Source organism: Microcebus murinus, chromosome 3 (genome assembly GCF_040939455.1).
Source record: "Microcebus murinus isolate Inina chromosome 3, M.murinus_Inina_mat1.0, whole genome shotgun sequence".
Classification (NCBI taxonomy): Eukaryota; Metazoa; Chordata; class Mammalia; order Primates; family Cheirogaleidae; genus Microcebus; species Microcebus murinus.
Genome location: NC_134106.1, coordinates 30,967,699 through 30,992,924, shown reverse-complemented (window position 1 = coordinate 30,992,924; position 25,226 = coordinate 30,967,699). Strand labels below are relative to the sequence as shown.

Sequence of the window (25,226 nt, the reverse complement as noted above, 5' to 3'; positions counted from 1 at the left end):
ACCTTTATGCATATTTGTGAATTAAGTTTATCATTAACCTTATAAGTTCAGAAATAAGAATTACTATGTGCTAGTGTTGAAGAAAATTTCATGGAGGATGGTGGGCTTTGTTAGGCTTTGAAGAATGGGTGGGTCTTAGAAAGCAAACCGTGTAATATACTCCTTGTTTGAAGATAAAAAGACAGTAGGCGGGAGGATTGCTTGAGGTCAAGAGTTCAAGACCAGCCTGAGCAAGAGCGAGACCCCCATCTCTACCAAAAATAGGAAAAATGAGCTGGGCTCACATACCTGTAGTCCCAGCTACTTGGAGAATGAAGCAGGAGTTTGAGGTTGCAGTGAGCTATGATAATGCCACTGCACTTTACCCAGGGAGATGGAGTGAGACTCTCTCTCTCTCTCTCAAAAAAAAACGATAGGCAGTAATTTTGGTAATGATTTGACAAAATAAGCACTTGTCCTTGATTTCTAAGAATTTTCAATCTAAAAGAGGTACTTACAAAGTATTTAAAAACAATTAGAGGCAACTAAAAGATCAAATGGTGTTAGAGTATGTTTAATTTAAAAAGAAAAAAGGAATGTGGGCTGTTTTTCTGTAGCCAAATAGAGCAAAGAATTGATTTAAATTACTAGATAATTCCTGTAAAAACTGAGTAGCCCGAAATGCAACTAGAAAACTGGAGATGTATTTATTCTCCCCTTCCCGTTTTTGAGCGTATGTATTTATTTACCACAAGGAATCCTGACATGTACTCCAAAATTGCCAAACTAGAGAAGAGATAAAAGGAGAGTGTAGTAGGAAGCTCAGATATTCTTATCTTTTTTGTTTCTGGTTTTTTTTTTCATATTAGTCACATTTTATCTAGTTGAAAGGTTGTTTATTTGTCTGTTTTTGGCACCATTGCCTTTTCGCAGCTGCTTTCGATAGTGGGAATTTTGCTTGTATTGAGCCAAGTCTGGAATTTGAGTGAATACTTCTCTTTATTTTTTTAAACTGCTGTGCTAACAGTCATCTGAGTTAGAGAGATATGGTAAAATGGAACTTAGTGTCTAATTACCAGAGTCTTGGCTCATAACTTTTTGAGATTTATCAAGATAACCCTATTCTAAATTTTTAAGGTTGAGAGTATGTATGACTCCCTTGCTAACTGGTTATTTCAAATTTCATAGGTCTTTTATAGGTTTGATATATTAAAACTTCCACAAAGTTAATTTTTGGGCCAAAAAGGGAATGATTAAACTGTTTGCCTGAGTCAAGGAAACCTACTCTGGTTTTGATGGATTCCTAATCCCTATATTACAAAACCTTGGAGTCATTGTACTAAAAATACTTTTGGAAATGGGAATGTAGTACATTGTCATCTTATAAAGGCTTATAAGAAAAGAGAATGTCCCTTAAGGAACAGGTCAGTCTCTAAGAGTGGAGAAAGACTAGGGATTTATTTTAAATGATAAGCATCATTCAAAACCGTGGACTGATTGAGTCTCCTTACCTTCTGTGGCTCTATTACTGGAAAGCAATGATTGATCTCTTTAAGAATTATCCTGTAATGTTGAAAGCCAGTTTCTTATAGTGAAATATTCATGTTTCCTCTCTCTCAAACAGGGATAATAAGTCACAGGATTGTTGAGAGTATCACTTTATTGAGTCATTCAATAAATATAAGTTCTCTTTTCTATGGAAGTAATTCTGAGGTAACTCAAAATGTTTCATGAAAAACAATTGTAATGTATTTCAAACTTAAAAAAGTGACAGAGAAAGATATAATAGATCCCCAGGTACCCATTGCATTGATTTTAGTACATAATATTTGCCATATTGGTTTTGAATCCTTTTTAAAAGAGAAATAAAATGTTACTATAGAGTTGAACAGTTCTCCTAATATCTTCCTTTTCTCACCTTCCTCCATAGATATATACCTGTTCTGAAAGTGGTGTATTTGTTTCCTTAGTTTTAATAGTTTTATAACATGTATTTCACAAATATAGTATCTTGCTGCTTATGCATTTTAGTAAGTGGCTCAAACTGTGTATTCTTTTGTGTCTTGTTTTAGTTTTTCATTCCACATTGGTTTTGAGGCTTATCCATGTGTAAATATTTAGATCTTATTCATTAATTTCAGTTCTCTGACTTGTCTCATGTGTTATTTATCCATGAGAATTTAGGTTTTCCCCAAATTTATTGTTTTGCAGTTACAATCAATACTTCAGTGAACAAGGGCCTATGTCCCTCTCTTCTTGAATATATGTGCAGGAATTCCTCTAGGATATAAACAGCTTACTTAAAAATATTAAACTAAAAAAGATTTAGTATTGTGTACTGTCATTCTTAAAAAATCTGGACCACAGAATAAAAGTGTATTCCCCCCTCACCAACCCAAAAAAGTACCTAAGAACAGATGCAAGACCCTATTTATGTCTTGAGGTGAGATTTTCTGTAGAGTTCCTTTAGAAAAAAATGGAGAAGAACCTTAACGTGAGGACTTGCAGAACCTAAAAAGAATGTTTCCGAGTTTCTCTCTTGTTGCTTAGAGTCCCAGAGCCATCATTTATTCTAGCATCTCTTAACTAGCTAACAAAGTTGACTTCATAAATTGTAATCTCATTTAAAATATCTAAATTAATTTCAGGTTTTTTTCCTTGAAGTATACTTATATTTAAGTGTATGCTTTAAGAACTGGTTAGTATCTGATGACAAACTTTGGGGAAAATACTTTGAGTTTATACATTTATAATTTACATTTACTTCATTTATTTAAATGTGTAAAATCATTTTTATCCCTCTGTTCTGTAAGTGGGAACAGCAAAAATTCTGTGACATCAGTGCTAGTTACTATGGAAACAGGGTAGATTTGAAGTGGAAAATAATATGTGAATCTTATAGGAAAAACAACTCTTTGTCTCCTGATTTGATAATAATGAAGGATGGAGATGAACTACATCATATACTCTTTGAGGAGTTTTTTTTACAGCCTGAATGTTTTAGGATGGTCTTTTGTTGGCCAGTGCAGTAGGGCTAATGGGGGAATGTATTAGATAACTGACATTGTTAATAGGTCCTTTTCTGGAGTCTTTAAAGATTTTATTTTTGCAATTTGCATGGTAGTTACAATTTTGTATGAGAGAAATTTAATTTTATAAATTCTTAGTACTTAATAACAGTATTTTATAGAAGCAAATAATAATATAAGTTAAAAATCTTATATAATAGTATCTGTTTGGCTGATAGCTGCTGCTTTCCTTCAGAATAGTTTTCAGCCCTAGCTGTATATCCTGTTAACATTTTAAAACATTTTCTACATCTGTTTTTTTTTAACACTTTAAGAAAGTATTAAAAAGGATTTGTTTTGTGTACCTTGTCTTTTTTGAACTTTATATAAAATCCTTAGTAGCTAGGCTGGAGTGATTACTTGTATCAGGATTAGAAGTCTCCCAGGAAGAATGTAGCATTATAGTTGAGCTTGAAAACTTTTTTTGCCTTGAAACTTTGCTTTAACATCATTAGAAACTACATGAAATAAAATTAAGTGAATCACATTTACATTCTAAACATCTGTGAAATATTGTGATCCTTGTTGTTCCCTGTGTCCCTGGCATTTTGGAGCTAGAGGTGCAGTTTCAAGCTCCACCCCAGATTTAGTGGATCAGAATACGCATCATAACAGGATCCTCAGGTGATTTGTATGCATGTTAAGCTTGAGAAGCACTACAGGAGAAGAAATACAATAAATAAGAAGGCCTGGTCTTGTTTTTCCTTCCAAATAGTGGTCTAATTGGTCTGCATAATTTGTTATATAAAGCCCCTGTGAGTTATGTATTAGATTTAATTTTAAGTATTGAGGCTAATTTTTAAGTATATGTACTAGAACTTGAATGGCCTCATGTGTTTTGACATGGCACGTTTTATAGGGAGTCTATACCTATTCTATTGATGCTTAAAACACTTGAGAAATTACAAAATGCCTTTCTTCCCCAATATAAAAAATCATCTCTGGAGTACTTTAAGAAAATAAGTATTAGTAACTTCATAATAACTTTTTATTTGTTAACCAAAATATTTTGGCATGGTCGGGTACATTAATCCACAAAGGAAGGAGTAAATTTGTCATCATTGGAGATACTCAAAATTAGGTTGAAGACCCTATATGCAGGTTATGAGAAAATATTTTAAATTGAATTTGAGCAGTGTCCGAATTGATGGATAGCTCAGGTTTTCATCATATTGATATAACCTTCATGGGCAATTATCCTTGAAGGGAACAATACTAATTAAAATATTTTTGTTCTAGAAAATGATTAATAGATTGGTTGTAATGCTTCATTCATTTAATAAATGAAAATGCTAAGGGGAATAGGCTGGATCTGATTTTTAAAAATTTGCCATGTTGAGATAATTTACATAAAACTTGCTGATTTTGGAATACAGTTTAATGAGTTTTGACAAATGTATAGTATCTTACCACCATCATAATCATGATATGGAACATTTTTGTTACCTCAGAAAGTTCCCTTGGTAGTCAATTCTCTTTCTTTACTCTCAGCTCCTGGCAACCACTGATGTGCTTTCTGTCACTGCAGTTTTGCTTTTTCTAGAATTTCATGTAAATGGAATCATATGGTACAATGTTGTGTGTGTGTTGCTTTTTTCACTTAGCATAGTAAATTTTAGATTTACCTGTGTTATACATAATCAGTAATTCATTTCTTTTCATTGCTGTATAGTAGTCAGTTGTATGAAATTAAAACAATTTGTTCGTTTTTTAGTAAATGGATATTTGGGTTGTTTCCAGTTTTTGGCTATTGTGAATAAAGCTGTTATGAACATTTGTGGTCAAGTCTTTGTTGTCAACTGTTCCAATTTCTCTTTTAAGTACACAGGAGTATGATTGCTGGTTGTTTGCTAAGTGTATGTTGATACTGCCAAAAAGTTTTTTGAAGGGGCTGTGTGACATTTTATACTCTCACCAGCAATATATCTGAGGGCCAGTTACTTTCCATCAACTCTTTTGTTGTAAGTTTTAGTTATTCTGGTGTGTGCAGTGGTATCTCACTGTGGTTAATTTATATTTCTCCAACATCTATCTAATTGTGCTGAGAATCTTTTCATGTGCTTGTTTACCATTCACATGTTGTCTTTGAATTGTCTGTTAAATCTCTTGCCCATTTAAAAATGGAATAATTCTTACACAGTTCTAAAAGTTCTTTATATTCTGAATATTTGATTTTGATTTCATGATTTTCAAGTCTGTTTATTAGGGATATTGGTCTGTAGTTTTGTTTCCTTGCAATGTCTTTGGTTTTGGTATCAGTACTGATATTGGCTTCATAAAATGAATTGAGACTGTTCCTTTCTCTTTTTTTCTGGAAGAGTCTGTAGAATTGATACCATTTCTTCCTTAAATGTTGGTAGAATTCATCTGTGAAGCCATCTGGACCTAGAGATTTTTTTTTTAGGGTGTTTAATAGATTTGATTTTAAAGTTGATTCTTTTTAGATTTCCCTACTAAAGAGTTGAGTGCCTTCTTTTAGTCGACTGATAGTTTCTTAGGGTAGGGTTCTTCTACATTTTAACAGGCAATAATTGGTGTGTGTTTAGAACTATATTTCTGGGGATTAGGTTACTGGGAATTTTGGGGTAGACACAGAATTTATGTAGATTTATATTTATAATAGAATCACCTGGCCTTATATATTTTGAAAACATTTTTGATGCTCCACAGCACCCTCCTGTCCTTCCTAATCATTAAAATTCATGGAAGTAGAAAAAAGATTGAGAAGCAGAGTTCTAGAATATTTGAGAGACCTCCTCTTACCTCTGATAGCACTAGCCTGTACCTCTATCTTTTGTACGTAGATCTGCTTAATCGCCCAATACACTCTTAATTTGCAATAACTACTTTTATTTATTTAATTTTTTAAGAGTGTATCGCTCTGTCACCCAGTCCGGAGTTCAGTGGTGTGATTATAGCTCCCTGTAACCTCAGTTACAGTGGGCCCTGGGCCCAGGCAATCCTCCCACCTACGCCTCCTGAGTAGCTGGGATTACAGGTGCACACCACTGCATGGGCTCGTTTTTTATATTTTTTGTAGAGATGGGATCTCACTGTGTTGCCCAGGCTGGTTTTGTACTCCTACCCTCAAGCAATCCTACTGCCTCAGCATCCTAAAGTACTGGGATTACTGGCTTGAATCCCCACACCGGACCTTATCCACTTTTTAAAACAATTGCCAACATAATAGTCACTTTGTTTTATCTGTTCCCCCATAGCCATCTTCCCCACCAGATTATTTTGAAGCAAATTGCAGATTATGAATGTTTTACTTATGTTTTTAAAAGATTAAAAGACTTTAAAAAATATAGCCATGGTACTATTATCACACTAAAAAAATAATATAAAATACCCAGAGTTCAAGTTTTTGTAATTATTTCACATTTTTTAGTAGTTGATATGCTTGAACAAGGCCCAAACACTGCATTTAGTTGATAGGTCGTTGTTTGTCTTTTTTTTTTTTTTTTGAGACAGAGTCTTGCTCTATTGCCTGAGCTAGAATGGCATCCATCTAGCTTACAGCAACCTCAAAGTCCTGGGCTCAAGTGATCCTCCTGCCTCAGCCTCTTGTGTAGCTGGGACTACAGGGCCATGCCGGCACGCCAGGCTAATTTTTTCTGTTAGCAGAGATGGTGTCGCTCTTGCTCAGGTTGGTCAAGTGTTCCTCCTGTCTTGGCCTCCCAGAGTGCTAGGATTACAGGCGTGAGCCACCACCCCCAGCCTCCTGATAGGTCTTTTAAGTCTCTTTTCTATAGATTCTCCTTTCCCTCCCCCTCTGCTTTTGTAATTTATTTGTCCAGGTTTTTTTGTCCAATGGAGCTGGACAAAACTCTTATGCTGGACAAAATTCCTATGTTCTGGATTTTCAGCTCCATCTCTGTGGTGATGTTTGTCTGCCTCCTGTATTTTCTTCCCTGTTGTTAGATCTAGAGGCTTGATCAGATTTAGAATTTACACATTTTTTTCCCTACCAGTAAGTCATCGGTGGTATCCTATGCTTCCTGAGGCATCACATCAGATGCCTGATAGGCCATCGTTGCCTCAGGGGAGTTAGGAGTGTATCTGTTATCCATTATAATCTACCCCATCATTGTTTCACTTTGTAGTCTTAGTCATTGTGACTTGCTGTTTTTTTGAAGTCCCATTTCTAGGGAATGAAGATTACCTGGGTTCTATTTATGGAACACCTTAGACTTTACTACTTGATTGGTTCCAGGGTAGAAGTTTTAAGTCAGATTATTAGTTCCTATAAATGCCTCATTTCTAATTGGGATTCTTTTAGGAAATTAATTTTTATTTTATGTCATACTAGATCCAGAAATGAAAAGAAAATTGGAAAAATATTTTAAACAATTATTAACAAGTATCAGATATTTACTGTGTATTGCTACTTAATAATGATTATGTGTTTAATGCAGCTTTTTAAGGAATTTTTCTCTTCTAACTAGATTGGCTGAATTAATTGAGGCTTCTAAGAGCCTCTTCTAAAGCTCTAAGAGCAAAATAAAGCTTGACAGTCAGGATACTTCTTTAGTCCCTGGTAGACTTTGCTTTAGCAACTGTTATTCCAAAGATCTTATAATTATCTCAAAGATCTTATAATTATTTCCAAAGTTATTTTTATCTGGTTATTATTTTTCCTTGTTGATGCAGTGAAACTTTGAATAGTATATGTTAAGATTTTTTTTTTTTTTTTTTTTTTTTTTTTTTTTTTGAGACAGAGTCTCACTTTGTTGTCCAGGCTAGAGTGAGTGCCGTGGCGTCAGCCTAGCTCACAGCAACCTCAAACTCCTGGGCTCGAGTGATCCTTCTGCCTCAGCCTCCCGAGTAGCTGGGACTACAGGCATGCGCCACCATGCCCAGCTAATTTTTTATATATATATATCAGTTGGCCAATTAATCTCTTTCTATTTATAGTAGAGACGGGGTCTCGCTCTTGCTCAGGCTGGTTTTGAACTCCTGACCTTGAGCAATCCGCCCGCCTCGGCCTCCCAAGAGCTAGGATTACAGGCGTGAGCCACAGCGCCCGGCCTTGAATAGTATATGTTAAGAGAAGCATTTTTAAGTGCTTCCTTGCTTTTTCACTTTGAAAGTGCTTTATTGCTAAGCTTTGAGTAAGGTTCCAACAATTTAGTTAAGTTTGCTTTGAAATCTTGTATTGCTTTTTCCTTCTTGGCACTGTAGCTAAACTAATGCATTCACTTTGTGAAAAATTGTTTTATTGTTGGTGACCTCAAATAGTAATTCCTTCTTAACTTCCAAGTAACATTACTGGAAAATTCTTCAGTACATCTGTTAATGGCACTTAATACTTTCCACTGAATTTCAGTGCCAATCAGTTGTCTTCCTAAACCCCTCACACCATCTTTTGAGCTGTTTCTTTGGTAGCTTTCCTATTCAGTTTTAAGCATTTTAAGACTATACATAGTGTGTCTAAGAAAATTGTCACTTTGATTTACTTTTATGGATTTTTTGGATTTGCTGATATATCTATTCTATCATGTTTCTCCACATCATTAGTCAACCTATCACATTTAACAAAAATTACTGGTAATTGCACTTACCCAGAGATCTGTACTTCCTTTGGTTATATTGCCTTGTTCTTAACAACTATGCTTTGTTGAATGTGGTAGTTTGAACCTGGAAGATAATTCATACTGTTTTATTCCTTACTTCTATAGATTTAAAATGCCATGCTTTATTTCTAGAATGATAAGTATTTTACTTTTTGTTTTGAGATCACAGTAAAAGCAATAGAGTTTTAAAATTTGAGGAACATTTACAGAAAATGGAGAGCAGAGTGCATATTTATGCTAGGCACAACTCCAGATTTTTAGTCCGGCTATCAACCTCAGCTGATTACCCAGTGATCCTTGGTTTTGAGATGGTCATAGTTTTGAGATGGTCATAGTGTTTAGACTAGAACACTATGAGCTTTGATTTATAAATTATAAACAATTTTGATTGTTATTGTAGGGGGAGTCTTAATTATGGTAAAGGTAATGAAAGCAGGGTAAGCACTGTTGAAAGTTGAAACTAAAGCCATTTCAATTTGTGACTTTGTCTGTGTGTACTTACTTACAGAGAGGCAGTGATGGGGCCTTAGCAGTTTTGCTATCTGTGGTCATTATTTTTAGTCAGTTCCAGCTTTTTACTCCCATTCAGTTGAGAGAGCCACATTTTCCTTTGGGAAAAGCACAATTTACTTGATAATGTTAAATCAAAATTTGCATTTCTTTATTTAAAAAAAATTTAATTTTTAAATTTTGTTTGTAATTGACTCATAATAGTACATGTTTGTAGGGTACAGTGGGATGTTTCATTACATGTATGCATTGTATAAATGATCAAATGAGGGTAATTAGTGTGTCTGTCACCTCAAACCTTTATCATTTCTTTGTGGTGATACTAGAAAAGAGGATCTTAAAAATTATCTTGAAATACACAGTGCATTGATATTAGCTATAGTCACCCTACTATGTAATAGAACATCAGAAAAATATGTAATGCTTCACAAATTTTGCATGTCATACTTACTCAGAGGCCATGCTAATCTTTTCTTTATTGTTCCAGTTTTAGTATATGTGTTGCCAAACAAGCACTAAAAGTTACATTCTGACTGAGGAGGGTTCTGTAGGAAGTAAATCATAGATATACAAGCAACAATAAAACTTTTAAATTAGATTTTCAGCACTAAATTATGAACTGTATACAAGGTACCCCAGTGTATAGGCAGCACATAATTTTTTTGAATTTAAAAAACTATCTGCAAAATACTGTTTAAGCATTTAATATACTATAGAATTAAAGGGACTTCTAGGTGGTAATTTAAACAGTTGTTTTCTTTAAAGCTATTTAGATTGTAAGTAGGCAGTTCATACAAAAGGAAACAAATATACACAGAGAAATGCATATTAAAGCAATGTGAATAGTGTGACTAAAGAATTGAACTTTCAGTTTTATTTAATTTTAGTTAATTTACATTTAAAAAACCAGAGTTGGTCCCAGTACCTCATTCCTCTGATCCTAGCACTCTGGGAGACCAAGATAGGAGGATTGCTTGAGCTCAGCCTGAGCAAGAGTGAGACCCCATCTCAACAAAAAATAGAAAAATTAGCCGGTGTGGTGTCCCCTGTCTGTGGTCCCAGCTACTCGGGAGGCTGAGGCAGGAGGATTGCTTGAGCCCAGGAGTTTGAGGTTGCAGTGTGCTATGATGGCACCACTGCAACCTCAGAAACCAACCAAAAACCAAAAACACCCAAGGTAGTTTTGTCAGTGTGGATACAGATATGAATGGAAATTAATTTTTTGGTATTTGATTCAGTTATTAGGAAATTTTCTGTTTATAACAACTGTGTGTATGAATCTACTTTATCAGTTGTAGATTTTATGAAATATAAGTGATCATGTTTTTGATAAACATTTACTGTATAAGTTGAGATGTACTGTAAGTATAAAATATAGATTTCAAAGACAGCATAAAAAATCTTAATTTTAAAATATTGACGATATTGAAATAACAATATTTTGGATATATTAGGTTAATAAATAGAACAATTACTAAAATTATTTTTTCTTTACTTTTTAATGTGATTACTAGAAAGCTTAAAACTATGTATGTGGTTCATTTTTCTTGTGGATAGGACTGTGTATTCTATACTATTAGTAATTTTTTGTCTTATGTCAATTTAGAGTTGTTAAAATCTTTACATGTGACTATGCATTTGTCTGTTTTTCTTTTTAGTTCTCTGAATTTTTGCTTTATGTATTTTTAATCTCTTTTATTTAGGTTTGTTATGTCTTTCTGATGATTACCCATTTTTTATCTACTAATACTTTTAGTCCTAAAGTCTGCTTTGATATTTATATAACTGAAAACTGTAGATATAGCTGAGCTTTCTTAGGATTAATGTCTGCATGATACATCTTTTCCCTGCCTTTTACTTTCAACCCATCTGTCTTTGTGTTAAAGAGGCAGCTCCAATATGCAGTATATATATTTTGCTTTTATTATTTAGTCTGACAATTTCCGCTTTTTTGTTTATGTGCTTAGTGTATTTATATTTGATGTAATTATTGATTTAATTGGATTTAAGTTTGCCATCTTACTATTTGTTTTCCGTTTGTCCCTTTGGTCTTTTGTTCTTATTTTTTCTTTTGAGTTAATTGAGTATTTTTTAACATTCCATTTTGGTTCCTTATTGGCTTTTTTTTTTTTTTTTAGCTATAACCTTTTTTGCTTTTTTAAAGTCATTTAAAAAACCACATTTAAAGTGTGGTAATGAAAAAAGGGAAAAAAAATAAAGTCATTGTTCTAGGGCTAACAATATGCATCCTTAATATATCAAAGTCTGTTTAGAATCAATGTTTTACCATATTCTACTTTAAAATCATAACAACCTTAGAGTATAATTTTATTTACTGGTCCTCAGAATATTTGTCTTAATTTTTGAAAATTTTCTACATCTACATACATTATAAAACTCCATGTTACAACTTACTGTTTTTCATCTAAATGATCAATTATCTTTTAAGGAAATTTTGGAGGAAACAAGTAGTGTTTTATATTTGTATCTATTTACTACTTTTTTTTTTTTTTTTAAGACAAGAGTCTCATTCTTTTGCCTGGGCTAGAGTGCCATAACATCAGTCTAGCTCACAGCAATGTCAAACTCCTGTACTCATGCGATCCTCTCGAGTAGGTGGGACTACAGGTGCATACCACGATGCCTGGGAACTCTTTTTCTATTTTTAGTTGCCCAGCTAATTTTTTCTATTTTTAGTAGAGATCTCTCTCTTGCTCATGCTGGTGTTGAATTCCTGAGCTCAAGTGATCTTCCCTCCTTGGCCTCCCGGAATGCTATGATTACAGGTGTGAGCCACCACACCCGGCCTATTTGCTACTTTGGATTCAGATCTACAGGAAGGAATAAAGAGACTGTCCATTTGGTAATGTTTCATTTCAGCCTGAAGAACATCATTTAGCATCTCGTGTAGTGCACATCTGCTAGCAAAAAATATTCTTCACTTTTGCTTATTGTCTTTATTTACCTTTCATTTTTTTTACTGAATATAGAAGTCTGGGTTGACACTTATTTTTCTTTAAGCACTCTAACGATACCTGATTGTCTTTTATTGAGGTAAAATATACATATATAATTTACCATCTTTACTGTTTTTAAGTGTACAGTTAACTGGAATGAATATTTATATTTTTTGCCCCTTCCATTCTGTTGTTTTCTCTCCATTGCTTCTGTGATGAGAAAGTGTCATTTGAATATTTCCCTTCTATGTAATATGCATCCTTCCACACTCACTCCTGGGCATCTTTAAAGATTTCCTTTTATCTTTGTTTTATAGCAGTTGTACTTACCCTACTTGAGGATCGCTGAGCTTTTTGGATCTGTAAAAATCTTTGTCATCAAATATGGTAACATTTTGTTATTTCTTTAAATATTTTTTCAGCTCCATTCTCACTTTATTCTCCTTCTGGGATTCTGACTACGTATCGGATATTGTTCCACAGGTCCCTGAGACTCTCTTAGTTTTTCTTCATTCTTTTTACTTTCTATTCTTCAGATTATAGAATTTCTTTTGATCTGTTTTCAAGTTCATGGGCACTTCTGCTACCTCCAATCTGCTGTTAAGTCCATCTAGTGACTATTTCATTTTAATTATTTTATTTCTCAGTACCAGAATTTTCATTTGTGTTTTGGTAGTCTACTTCTTGGCTTAGACTCCTCATCTATTCACTTATTAAGACCTATTTTTTCTGTAAATCTTTGAATATATTTACAGTAGCTGCTTAAAAGCTTTTGTCTGCTAAATTCAACATCAGAGTCATTGCAGGATTGGTTTTTTTTTTTTTTTTTTTTTTTTTTGAGACAGAGTCTCACTTTGTTGTCCAGGCTAGAGTGAGTGCCGTGGCGTCAGCCTAGCTCACAGCAACCTCAAACTCCTGGGCTCGAGTGATCCTTCTGCCTCAGCCTCCCGAGTAGCTGGGACTACAGGCATGCGCCACCATGCCCGGCTAATTTTTTTTATATATATATATCAGTTGGCCAATCAATTTCTTTCTATTTATAGTAGAGACGGGGTCTTGCTCTTGCTCAGGCTGGTTTTGAACTCCTGACCTTGAGCAATCCACCCGCCTCGGCCTCCCAAGAGCTAGGATTACAGGCGTGAGCCACAGCGCCCGGCCAGGATTGGTTTTTATTAATTGCTTTTCTTTATTTGTATGTCTAGTATATTGTGCTTTGCATTGTAGAGATTCTGGATTCTGTTACCTAGTTTTTGTTATGACAAGGAATTCAATTACCGGTAGATCTTGACATTGTGTAGGCTTTATACTGTATTAATGTGAATCTATGGAAAGCTTAGAGGAAACCCTTCTAACTTGATGGGACTAAATTTCCAAACTCTATATCCTGCAGGTCTTTCAAGTCTTGGTTTTAGGCTTTGTTTGAATGGATCTTCATTAGGCCTTACTCTAGGACTTAGTCCTTAATTCTAAGATGTGGCTTTCTAGTGTTTCATCTTGATGCCTGAGATGTTCATAAGATCTTTCTATTGTGGCTGGGCCAGAGCTCCCAAAGTGTCTTAGTACTGCTTGACTTCTGGTGTCTGTTTCGCTCTCTCAACCCTATAGTAGCTAACTGCCTTCTGGTAAGCCTTTGCATAGTGGGTTGTATTCCCGTGCACCTGTGAAGCTTGTTGCCCTTGACCAAGGACTTCTGGCTCCACCTCTGCACAGCTGTTTTTTCTCTGGTGTCCTGTCTCACGATTCCTACTGCTTTAGCAGTCCTGAACTCAGATCTTTGCTTGTGTACTAGTTCTTCATGTTGTGGTTAGGCAGTAGTTCCCAGGTAGAGAGCTGGGATTTCTGTCTTGTGCTACCTGTTGTCCAGTGCTTGAAAAAAGATGCCTTATATGTTTTGTCTAATTTTATAGCTGTTTGTGGTGGAGGGTAGTCTGGTACCAGTTACTCCAGTGACTGGAATCCCCAAATCTACCCCCTCCTTCAACTACCTATGTTTTTAAAAAGCAAAACAGAATTGAGGATGATTTGTGCTGCTTTGTAGTCTGCCTTTTCCCCATGTTATTTTGTGCTGACTTAAAAAAAAATCTTTAATTTCTTAAGAGTGTATGTGTGTTTTTTAAGCTGCATAATATGTCAGTATATGGTTAAAATAACTGTCAGGCTACTTTCCAGTTCTGAGACATTCAGCATTAATTTTCATCACCAGAAATAACACTGGTAAACTTGTATGTCTTTGTTAGCATCTTTATTTCCTTATAATATCTCTAGAAATGGACCTACCATGGTGTGATGTGCTAGAATAAACTTTTGAATACTTATTTCATTTGGGTATAGAATATAAATGTTGTATTTCATTTGGGTATAGAAAAAACATTGCTTTTGTCAGATAACTAATTTTTTTGTTTTTTAAATCTGAACTGAGTATGAGTAGGCTGAATCTGTTTCAAGTTTTTATTTGGAATGTCAATAATAGCAACATATACTTTAATTGCTTTTGAAAAGTGAACAATTCTCTTTCTGTAAGTTTATTTTTGGGTTGCTGTAATCTAATGTTAATGCTAATATTTTATTGTAATGCATGTTTTTAGCACCTTTTTATTGTCTTTGTTTATAATTAAGCTTGAGGTTTGCTGAGGAATCTAGGTCAGCCCTAAAGTAAATTTTGAGGTTAGAATACATGCCGAATATATGAAATTGGCAGATTTAAAGTATGATTAATCAACAAAAAGGTATTTTTAAAATAAACTTTATTTTTTTAGAGCAGTTTAAGATTCACAGCAAAATAATACTGCTACATATTCACACCCTCCCTCTCTGTCAACATCCTACACCAGAGGAGTTCACGTGTTACAATAGATGAACTTTCACTGATACATAATTATCACCCCAAATCCATAGTTTACATTAGGGTTCACTCTTGGGGTTGTGGATTCAACAGGGTTTCCTTCCTTCCTTCCTTCCTTCCTTCCTTCCTTCCTTCCTTCCTTCCTTCCTTCCTTCCTTCCTTCCTTCCTTCCTTCCTTCCTTCCTTCCTTCCTTCCTTCCTTCCTTCCTCCCTTCCTCCCTTCCTCCCTTCCTCCCTTCCTCCCTCCCTCCCTCCCTCCCTCCCTCCCTCCCTCCCTCCCTCCCAGCCTCCCTCCTTCCCTCCCTTTCCCCTTTCCTTTTCCTTTCCGCATATTATGGGGGTACAAATGTTAAGGTTACGTATATTGCCCTTGCCTCCCCTCCCTCAACAGGTTTTTCACAAATGCATAATGACAGGTATCCACCATTATGGTGTCACAGAGAATAGCTTCCTTTTATTTATTTTTATTTCAAAATATTAAGGGGATGCAGATGTTTTTGATTACACGGATTGCTTTTGTAATGCTGGAGTTGTGGCTATAGCTGTGCCCATCACCGGAGAGAATAGTTTCACTGCCCTAAATATTCTTTGTGCTCTGCCTATTCATCCCTCCCTACCCTCAACCCCTGGCAACCATGAGTTTTTTTACTAAGGTGTCTTTTGGCAAGCCTTGTGCCAAATAAATTATTAGGTATACCTAGTATTAAGGTGTGGAGAGAGATTTGAGAAATAGGTGATCATCTGTAGGTGTCTTTCAGCTTTGATTTTGAAAGACCTATTTGGTGGATGAGGATGGCTTAGGGAGAACTGACTTCGAACTGTGAATCACAGAAATATATTAGAGAGCTGAAATCTGTTTGTCCCAATAATTTTTTGGCATTGAAGCCTAGAAATAAAATCACTGTTTTATATGTAAAATTTAATTTTCATTTAAAATCTTAGGGTAAAGCTGAATTTAAAAAGATTTCCAATTATAGGTAATCACCAAATGCTAATATTGTATTGACAGGTGTGCTAATGAAATTTACATACAATTTTTTATTCAATTATCTGTATCAGTGTTTGGTGAAGTACTTTATTAGTATTTAGTCCATATTTGGTAGAGCGATCATCATGGGAAGTAAACATACTTGAATCACGCATGTCATTGTTGTGCTCCATTATATTTTTGAAACATATTTGCACCCTTCCCTTTAATGAAATGATGACAAATATTCTGAGGTGCCTATCTTTATCCATGCTAATAAAAGAAACCTGACCACATGATAACTATAGCCAACTAATTAATCTAGGTAAAATTCAAGGTAACAAAAGTTTCCTGCTGTTTTATTTTTTAAAGCAACAAATGCTTTCTTTTCAACAAGAACAAAACTATTCATTGGTTTTAACAAAGTTGCCAGTTTGCAAAGTTGGTCATTGTGATGTTTTAGCACTTGTTAATTTCGAATTCTTTTTTCATTAATGTGTTTTACTTGGTAGAACTTTATAATTTTTGTTGTACTTTTGTGGTGAATATATTTGCTATTCTTGAGTTGCCAGAGGTATTTCCCCAAACGAATTGATCACCAAATTTGCTTATAAAATAGATCAGGGTAGGTATGAGACTCCTGAGTAAAAATGTTTAAATTTCATTCATTCAAGAAATATTTATTAAATTAAGCACCTGCTAGGCTAGGTGTCAAGCACTGTTCTAGGTGTTAGGAGGTAGAATGGCCAACAGGGTGGTTGGGACCCTAACTTTAGTGGCACCTTCTGTGGAGGGGGAGATAGAAGGTGGAAAAAGGTTTAGATATTGAAAAGAATTGTGAAAAAAACCTGTCTCGTTAAAGAGATAGTGGTCAGGAAAGACCATACCGAGAAGATAACATTTGAGCTGAGATCTTGTTGATGGAGATAATAAGCCAGGTAAATTTCTAGGGACAGCATACCAGACCAAGGCAACAACACAGAACAAATATTCTAGGGTGGGAAAAAGGTTTAGCCTGTTCAAGAAACAGCAAGAAGGCCATATGAGCTAGAGCTTTGGGAATGAACAGGAATGTCTTGTAAGATGAAACTAGAGGGCAGGCTGGGACCAGACTACATTGCATTGTGGAGGTCATGGTAAAGAATTTAAGAGTTTTTTTGTTTGTTTCTCTTTATTTTCTGTTTATGACGGGAAGGTAATTGAGTGTATTAAGCAGGGGATTGGCAACCCAGAAGGGGAGACGTTTAATAAGTACTTATATAAATATTCAAATGATAGATTAAAATTAGGTAGGGACATATAGGAGGTCTAAACTTGGTTAGTGCCTCAAGATTTTTCTTTTATAGTTCATGGCTTTTATTAACTCATATACAATTACTTGTCTTCTGGTTTATTGAACAGTAAGTTAGATAGCGTTTTCCACAATAATGTGTATCATAGTGGCTGGCCATAAAAGCTCCAGCACATTCATCTGAAGGATACTCCAGATGATGGCAACTAACTTTCATCCACCTCATAGTATTTCAGTACAGCCAGCTCAACCACTCTTATGTTTATTCTTCTTGGGAGTGGTGTGAGACTTCTTCCTTTTCTTAGCACCACCACAAAGTCTCAACACAAGATGCAGAGTGGACTCCTTTTGAATGTTGTAGTCAGATAAACTACTTCCATCTTCCAGTTGCTTGCCGGCAAAAATCAGTCTTTGCTGCTCAGGAATTTTTTCCTTATCCTGAATCTTGGCCTTTAAATTTTCTGTTGTATCTGAGGGTTCAACCTTGAGAGTAGTGATCTTCCCCATTAGGGTTTTTTTGAAAATCTGCATCTTGGTGGTGGTTTCACCACAGATGGCAGATCAGAAAGGGAGCTTCAAGATTCTTGTTCCTGGGAACTGACATTTAAGCTGAGAGTTAAGGAATAGGTATGACTTGATTAGGGGAACAACATGAGAAAGAATATTCCAGGCAGAGGAATATCATTAAGTGAAGTCTGAGCCTAGAAAGAGCTTAATAGCATAAGGATCTGAATGAAGAAAGGCTAGTTTGGCTATCTGTAGTTTAAAGAGGAGAGAGTAGCACCAAATGAGGCAGGCTGGCAGTAAGTATAGGACCTTACAAGACACGTGTAGGATTTTAGTCACAAGTCCTCCATAACAATGATTTTAAGGAGAGGAACTTGATAGAATTTACATTTAATTTTGTTACTTAGTTGCTACTCTGTGGAGATTGGGTTGGATTGGTGGGGGGCAAGAGAATTGATGAAGGGAGATCACTTAGATACCATAGGTACCTAAGGTGGTGGTGATGGGTGTAGGAATGTTATCAATAGAAAATTTGAAATGAAGACAAATTTAAGGATGTGGTTATTGATTAGATTTAGGGATAAGGAAAAGGAGAGATGTATCAAGGACAGCCTTCAGGTTTGTGCCTGAGCAAATGAATGGATGGTGATGTCAGTGCACAGTTATGCTGGTCAGTTGAAAATCACTATAGCTTTTTGGCATTTCAAGGTGTAAAATAAAAGCTCCTGATGGATTATTTGAAAATTAGTTACCTTAAGAGACACCTATAATGCTTAGTATGTGCCACACATTTCTTCTAATCATGATGTCAGCCCTATCAGGTAGGTACTGCTATTATACCCATTTTGTAGAGGAGAGAGCAGGCGCTGAGAAGTTAAGTGACATACATGTATGGAGTTTTGCTCCCTAGCTCATGGTCTTGACCACTAATTAAACATGGAAGCTTTTTAAATCACACATTGTATACTGCTTTATCATTTATTTGGACTTACCTAATGATATCATTTTGGGATTTAACTATGGTGTAACCTTCCTTGGAAAGTATACTTTTGTGTGTTCAAATAGCATACCTGACTATATATAGTTGTATGCTATTGAAACAGACAATGATAATATCCTCTTTAATTAATTATTAATTGCTTTTACTTCCAAAGATTCTCCTTTGAAGTTGCTTGCTCCTTATAATGTATTGTCACCGCTTGCAGCACATTTTGAAATAGTGTTGCTGACTTTGCTCTATACAGTTAAAAGTGCCTTGTGATGTCCAGGTAAGGGCTCTAATAGTCTTTGCAAATCAGATAAGCTGGGTGCTTCTTTTTGTTAAAAGATTAAAAATCCACTAATGTAGGTATATAATCTTTGCTCTGTGAATGGTGGTTATGTGGATAAGATATTATACTGATTAATAATGTGCCATGCCTCAGTGTACTGGCCCTCTCCTATGAGGGGGGCTGGTGGGCATTAATTGCTTTGAACATGATGGATACTGTATGTCTCCTTAGATAGGAAACTGACCCTTTGTAGATAGGCTCAAGTGAAGAGTTTCTTAGAAATTTTGAAATGGGAAAAGATAAGGTCCCCAGGAATAACTTGTTGCTACAGTGGGTCATGTAATTGATAGAGAAGAAAGCCAGACAAGGTACATGTCTTCTGAAGCTATTAGGTAGGTTTTACAAAAGAACAGAAACCTAAACTTTAGAAATTTGTCTCTACTGTTTACCTTTTCCTTAGTTATTTCTTTATCACTATTCAGTAAGATTCTTTCTGCAAAGGTTACCTTATTTTGGTGTGTTGTGGGGAAAAAAGGAAAAGTGTATGTGGCTGTTTTTGGGGTAACTATATAGTCAAAGTGGTGGCTGTGGTGTATGGTGAGAAAGAGCCCCAGTAGAGGCCAGGCGCGGTGGCTCACTCCTGTAATCCTAGCTCTCTGGGAGGCCGAGGTGGGCAGATTGCTGGAGGTTAGGAGTTCGAAACCAGCCTGAGCAAGAGCGAGACCCTGTCTCTACCATAAATAGAAATTAATTGGCCAACTAATATATATAGAAAAAATTAGCCGGGCATGGTGGCGCATGCCTGTGGTCCCAGCTACCTGGGAGGCTGAGGCAGAAGGATTGCTTGAGCCCAGGAGTTTGAGGTTGCTGTGAGCTAGTCTGACGCCATGGCACTCACTCTAGCCTAGGCAACAAAGCATGACACTGTCTCAAAAAAAAAAAAAGAACCCCAGTAGAAGATAAGACAAGGTTATAACTGCATCTCACTGACTATTATTGTCCTCTACTAAAACATTAATCCTGTGCTTTACTTTAATAAGGAGGTCTATATTGGTAGTTTACTCTTATTAAATTAGGGACTTCATGAGTGTCATTTTTGGAAACTTGTTAGGACCCTAACTTTGCTCATTAAGTTCTAGAATGAAAAATAACATGCACAATTCATATATATGTTTTAACCTTTGTAATGTAATTTTCCAAATGATGTCTACAGGAAAAATTGAAATCTGAACTAGCAGGTGAAATTGATTTTTCCCTTCTATATCTAGTTTTTGTGCATGCAGTAGCAAAGGTTGTTTACAGAATGACTCAGTGCTCAAGAACAGCTGCTGCTCACATTTAGCTGTTAAGACATAAGATAGGCCATAGTTAGAATTGTTGTTTATCTATAGTAGGACATTTTACTGGTGTTCTTTGTCCTGTTACAGAGGGAGTGAGAAACCCAAACCTACTTGAACATCACTTTCTGTAACTATTCTCAAATGATGTGTAATGGGGGAGGGGACAATTGTTTATTTGAAAATTTGCTTTAGTTGTGATCCTTAATGAAAAGTTTGTAGTGCAGGAGTTAAAGTAACCTGCTTCTTTCTTTTTTAAATTCTAGGTGAGAATTATGAAGATGATGATATTGACCTAGTAAACTCTGATGAGGTTATGAAGAAACCATGTCCAGTACAGATTGTTCTTGCTCATGAAGATGACCATAACTTTGAGCTTGATGAAGAAGCTTTGGAGCAGATACTGCTACAGGAGCACATTCGAGATCTTAACATAGTAGTGGTATCTGTGGCAGGAGCTTTTCGTAAGGGGAAATCATTTCTACTGGACTTCATGCTTAGATACATGTATAACAAGGTGAATAGTGTCTTTTAAATTTAACCCAGTTAAAAACAAAAAACTACCAACCAACCCTGTTTTTAAAAATAGACAAAACCAGTAAGAATTGTGTGTTTAATTTTACAGAAATATAGTGCGTTATAGAACTTCTTGGTTAAGACAGTAAAGTAAGTTTGAGCTCTTGACTCTTTTTTATTTCTATAACTCCTTTTTGGAGTTAAAATATAAAGCATAAAATATATATTGTTATATATGCTGGAACATTTATGTTCCAGGCATTGTAGTTCTAACCTAAGATGTCTGAGTATACCCTGAAAGTCTCTGAAGTACTATTTATCTTCTCTCCCTTTTTGTTATTTCTTCACATTTTCTCTCCCTTTCTTGGCCACCATTACAGTGAGTGAAGTAGGTGGGTAGAGACCTTTGGAAAAGTACCCCTGTGTTCCTCAAATAAGTCACTTTTAGTGACTTAACTTTTTTGAGATGAAGTTAAATTCCTTAGAGTGGCTTCTATTGCCATCCGTGATCTCAGCCTCTTCTCTTGCTTCTGTATGCCAACTATACAGAGGCAGACAGTATATTATTATAACATACAAAAGATATGTTATATTATTTCTCAAATTTTACTGTATTCTTAGCTAATATTATATTATCAATGGGGCCTTTCCTTACTTCTAGTGCTATTATATTGTCTTGCTAACCCTCATGGTACAGGTCATATGTTTTATTGATATTACTTTAGTTGCTCACCTCAGGTGCCATTTCTGATTTTATCTCTGGTCAATTAGTAGTAGGTGTTCAGACCATTAGTGATGGCTCACGCCTGTAATCCTAGCACTCTGGGAGGTCAAAGTGGGAGGATCACTTAAGGTCAGGAGTTTGGGACCAGCCTGAGTAAGAGCAAGACCCTGACCCTGTCTCTACTAAAAATAGAAAAAATTAGCTGGGCAACTAAAAAATAGAAAAAAATGAGCTGGATGTGGTGGCGTGTGCCCGTTGGCCCAGCTACTCAGGAGGCTGAGGCAGGAGTATCGCTCAAACCCAGGAGTTTGAGGTTTCTGTGAGCTAGGCTGACGCCACTGTGCTCTAGCCCAGGTGACAGAGCAACACTCTGTCTCAAAAAAACCAAACCAAAACAAAAAATTAATAGTAGGTGTTCAGACAGGGCATGGCAGCCCCCCATTTGTCATATATGTGCAATCTCTGAACGAATAGAACTCCCTCTTTTGTTGGGGAGGTACTGAAGCCACAGAAAGGTTACGATGGCCTAAGCCACTACACCTAGTTAGTGGCTTCTAAGTTGATATTTCTTCATTAACTTTCATTTATAAGGTTTCCATTTAGAATTCCTGATAAAAATCACCTTGTTCTGTTAATCAGAAATTGCATTTTAAAAATGTCTCATTTTTGGGATAACATACCTCTACTTAACACTGATTTAGTGGTGGGTCATACTTTTCCTGTGAGGTGAAAGTAAAGAAGGAGAAATAACAGTGTGTTAGTTTTGGGTTTATTTTATTCACCTCTGTGCCCGTAAAGGTGGGATGCCGAAAGAAGTAGGATCTTCTGTGTGTTGATTTGAGTCTGATTTATGGAAATATATGTTATACTGTACCAAAGAGTGAGTTATACAACAGGAGATTACAATTTGTGGTCAGAGACTGAATTAGTGTTGGTGGTATGAGGGAGGTTAACTTTCTCCTCCAAAATACATGTGCATACTTTCAGGTATTCTATGCTTCCCCCTTTCTAATTCTGATTTGGTTGTTTGGGAGTATAGTTTAGGTAAAATATTCCTTTTTTTCTTGCAGTATAACTTACAGAAAGGTGCACAAATCTTAAGTGTATAGCTTGATGAAAGCTTACATATGTGTATACCCATATTAATACTTCCCTGATGAAGATATAGAACTCTTTTTGTGCTCTCTCCCAGTTAATATATACTCCCCAAAAGTAACTACTGTTCTGAACCTCTCACTACAGGCTCATTTAATCTGTTTGTGAGCATATCATGAATGAAATCATACCATATGCATTCTGTGTTTAGCTTATTTTGTTAACATTATAACTTTGAGATGTACTGATGTTTTTGCATTATTTTTGTTGCCTTAGTATTTCACTATATGATTGTATCACATTTTATTTATCCATTTAACTGTTGATGGATATTTGCTTTGATGTTATAATTTTTAGCCAGTTGATTTTTGTTAATTACACCCTTCCAAAGTGAAGTAGATTACTCCTGTGTCAATAGGAGTTGTTAGAAAAATGCTGATCAAATTGTCATATCTGGCTACTGTAAAAGTAGTTTGAATTCCAGGAGTCAGCTTACAAAGGTCAAAACTTAATTTAGTAGAATTAAATTATATAATACAAGTAAAACTAAACATAATGCTTGGGATATTAATACTATGTAATAGTGATAGCTGTTATTGAACTGTTCTATGTCAATATTCTTAATTCAGTACAGAGTTGCTTCTTTTATATTTATTTCCCATTTAAAAAAAATTTTATTATGAAGAATTTTAAATACATGTAAAAGTAGACAATAGTATGAATGCCCATGTACGTAACAATTTTTAGCAATTACAACTCCATCAATCTCATTTCATCTATATTTCAATTCCACAGCTTATGTATTGTTTTAAAGTAAATCCCAGACATCATATCATTTTGTTTGTAAATATTTTAGTGTGTATCTTTTAAAGATGAGGATTTTTTTGGCCATTACAATGATACTGTATATAAAAATCAATAATTCTTTAATATTGTGAAAAGTTTTATAACTTTATATTTTCCAGTTTATTATAAAGTTTTATAACTTTATAATTTTCCAGTTGCCTCAAATGCTTTATTATTTTTTAATAGTTTGTTTGAACCCAACCAGAAGAGGTCTACGTTATAATTATCTTTAAAGTATTTTTAACTTTTTTTAAGTTTCCCTACTTCTCTCTCTCTCGGGAATTTATTTGTTCAAGAGACTGATTTGGTGGTCTTTTAGAGTTTCTCACTCTAGTTTTGCTGTTGTATCTCATTGGCGTAGTTTTACATGTTTCTGTGTCATATGAATTTTCTATAAATTGTTAGTTGAATCTGGAGACCTGATCAAACTCAGGTTTGACACTTTTTTGGCAGGAGTACTTCATAGATGATGATGCATTCTTCTGTCAGGAGGCATGTATTATCTTTTAATATAACAGTTTTTCAATCTTTACTGAATTCTAGATATTTTGATTACTAAGCATTTAATAGACATTATCTTAGTCAGTATTCACAGTAACCCTATGCAATAATATTAGTATTTCAACTTAGTAGTTGAGAAAATAAGGGTCAAAGTAAGTGGTAAAGCCGAGATGCCTGAGCAGGCATTTTGATGCCAAAACCTTTATTCTAAAGACTATTATGTAAAATTATGTTTGGTCATTTTTCCATATATCTGTATTATGTAAAGTACAGGTACTTTATAGGATATACCTACACTAAATTGTTCTTTTGTAAGTGTTCACCTTTCATTGTTTACTTCAGAGTTGATTTAGACTGGCAGGAGGACACCTGGGAGTATAAAGGTAGTGACTTTTCTTGCTGCCCACTGGTATCTAAGATTAATGGAGAGGGTTTTGCTTTGTTTGCTATACAAGGTTTTGACTTCATCTGTAATATATTTGCTAATGGCATTTTGAGAGAACTGTCCTTTTATATAGGTTTTTATTCTTCAGTATTTAAAGACCTCTTCCAAAACTCTTGCCAGAAATCAGGAGTAAAAACTATCTTTTAAGAATCATATGCACTGCTACATATAACTTGCCTAAAGCACAGATATCTCAGAATCAGTCCTATGGGATATTGAACTTGATTTCACCTTCCTCTTTAAGGCTAAGTGTCTTGAGATGTAAAACTCATTGGAAATGTGGGGCTACATGAAGAGAAACTTCATTAATTTCCTTTTTTTTCTAAGAAATGTATTTGGAGGAAGAACAGTATTTTAAAATGCATCTTTCCTGGGTCATTTTACTATTTATTTTTATTGTGGTATAACTTGCATATAATAAAGTGTATAAACCTTAGTATAGCCAGTGGATTTTTATATGTGTATACTTCTGTAATCATTGCCTGTCAGATCAAGACAGAACATTTCCTTCATTCTTAGAAGGCTTTTCTCATTCTCTCTCCCATTTACTACTTACTATCTCCAGCTCTCAAGGGCCACCCTGTTCTGACTTGTATCATTATAGATTGGTTTTGCCTACTTGGAACTTCACATAAATGTAACCATAAAGTATGTACTCTTGTGTCTGATTTCTTTTACTCAACATTAAGCCTAAGAGGTTTATTCGTGTTGTTATTGTACATGTATAAAAAGTTTGTTTTTATTGCTGGGTGGTATTTCATTGGATGAATATATCAGTTTATTTACCCCTTCTA

At 35.1% G+C, this 25,226-nt stretch overlaps 1 protein-coding gene, 1 non-coding gene and 1 pseudogene across 5 annotated transcripts in view; 1 reads left to right on the top strand and 2 right to left on the bottom strand.

The window, feature by feature from the left end:
• The window catches only part of ATL2 (atlastin GTPase 2), a 61,064-nt gene that overhangs the window by 8,461 nt on the left and 27,377 nt on the right, over positions 1–25,226 (top strand). For all 4 annotated transcript variants that reach the window (XM_012788462.3, XM_012788463.3, XM_012788461.3 and 1 more), the window contains exon 2: positions 20,572–20,822. In XM_012788462.3, the coding sequence (XP_012643916.1) occupies positions 20,572–20,822 (251 nt within the window). The remainder of the gene's footprint in view (positions 1–20,571; positions 20,823–25,226) is intronic.
• On the bottom strand, positions 9,543–9,649 carry LOC142870289 (U6 spliceosomal RNA). The gene has a single exon (XR_012918719.1). It is a non-coding gene; the product is annotated as a U6 spliceosomal RNA (small nuclear RNA).
• Positions 17,198–17,721, bottom strand: LOC142870024 (ubiquitin-ribosomal protein eS31 fusion protein pseudogene; annotated as a pseudogene).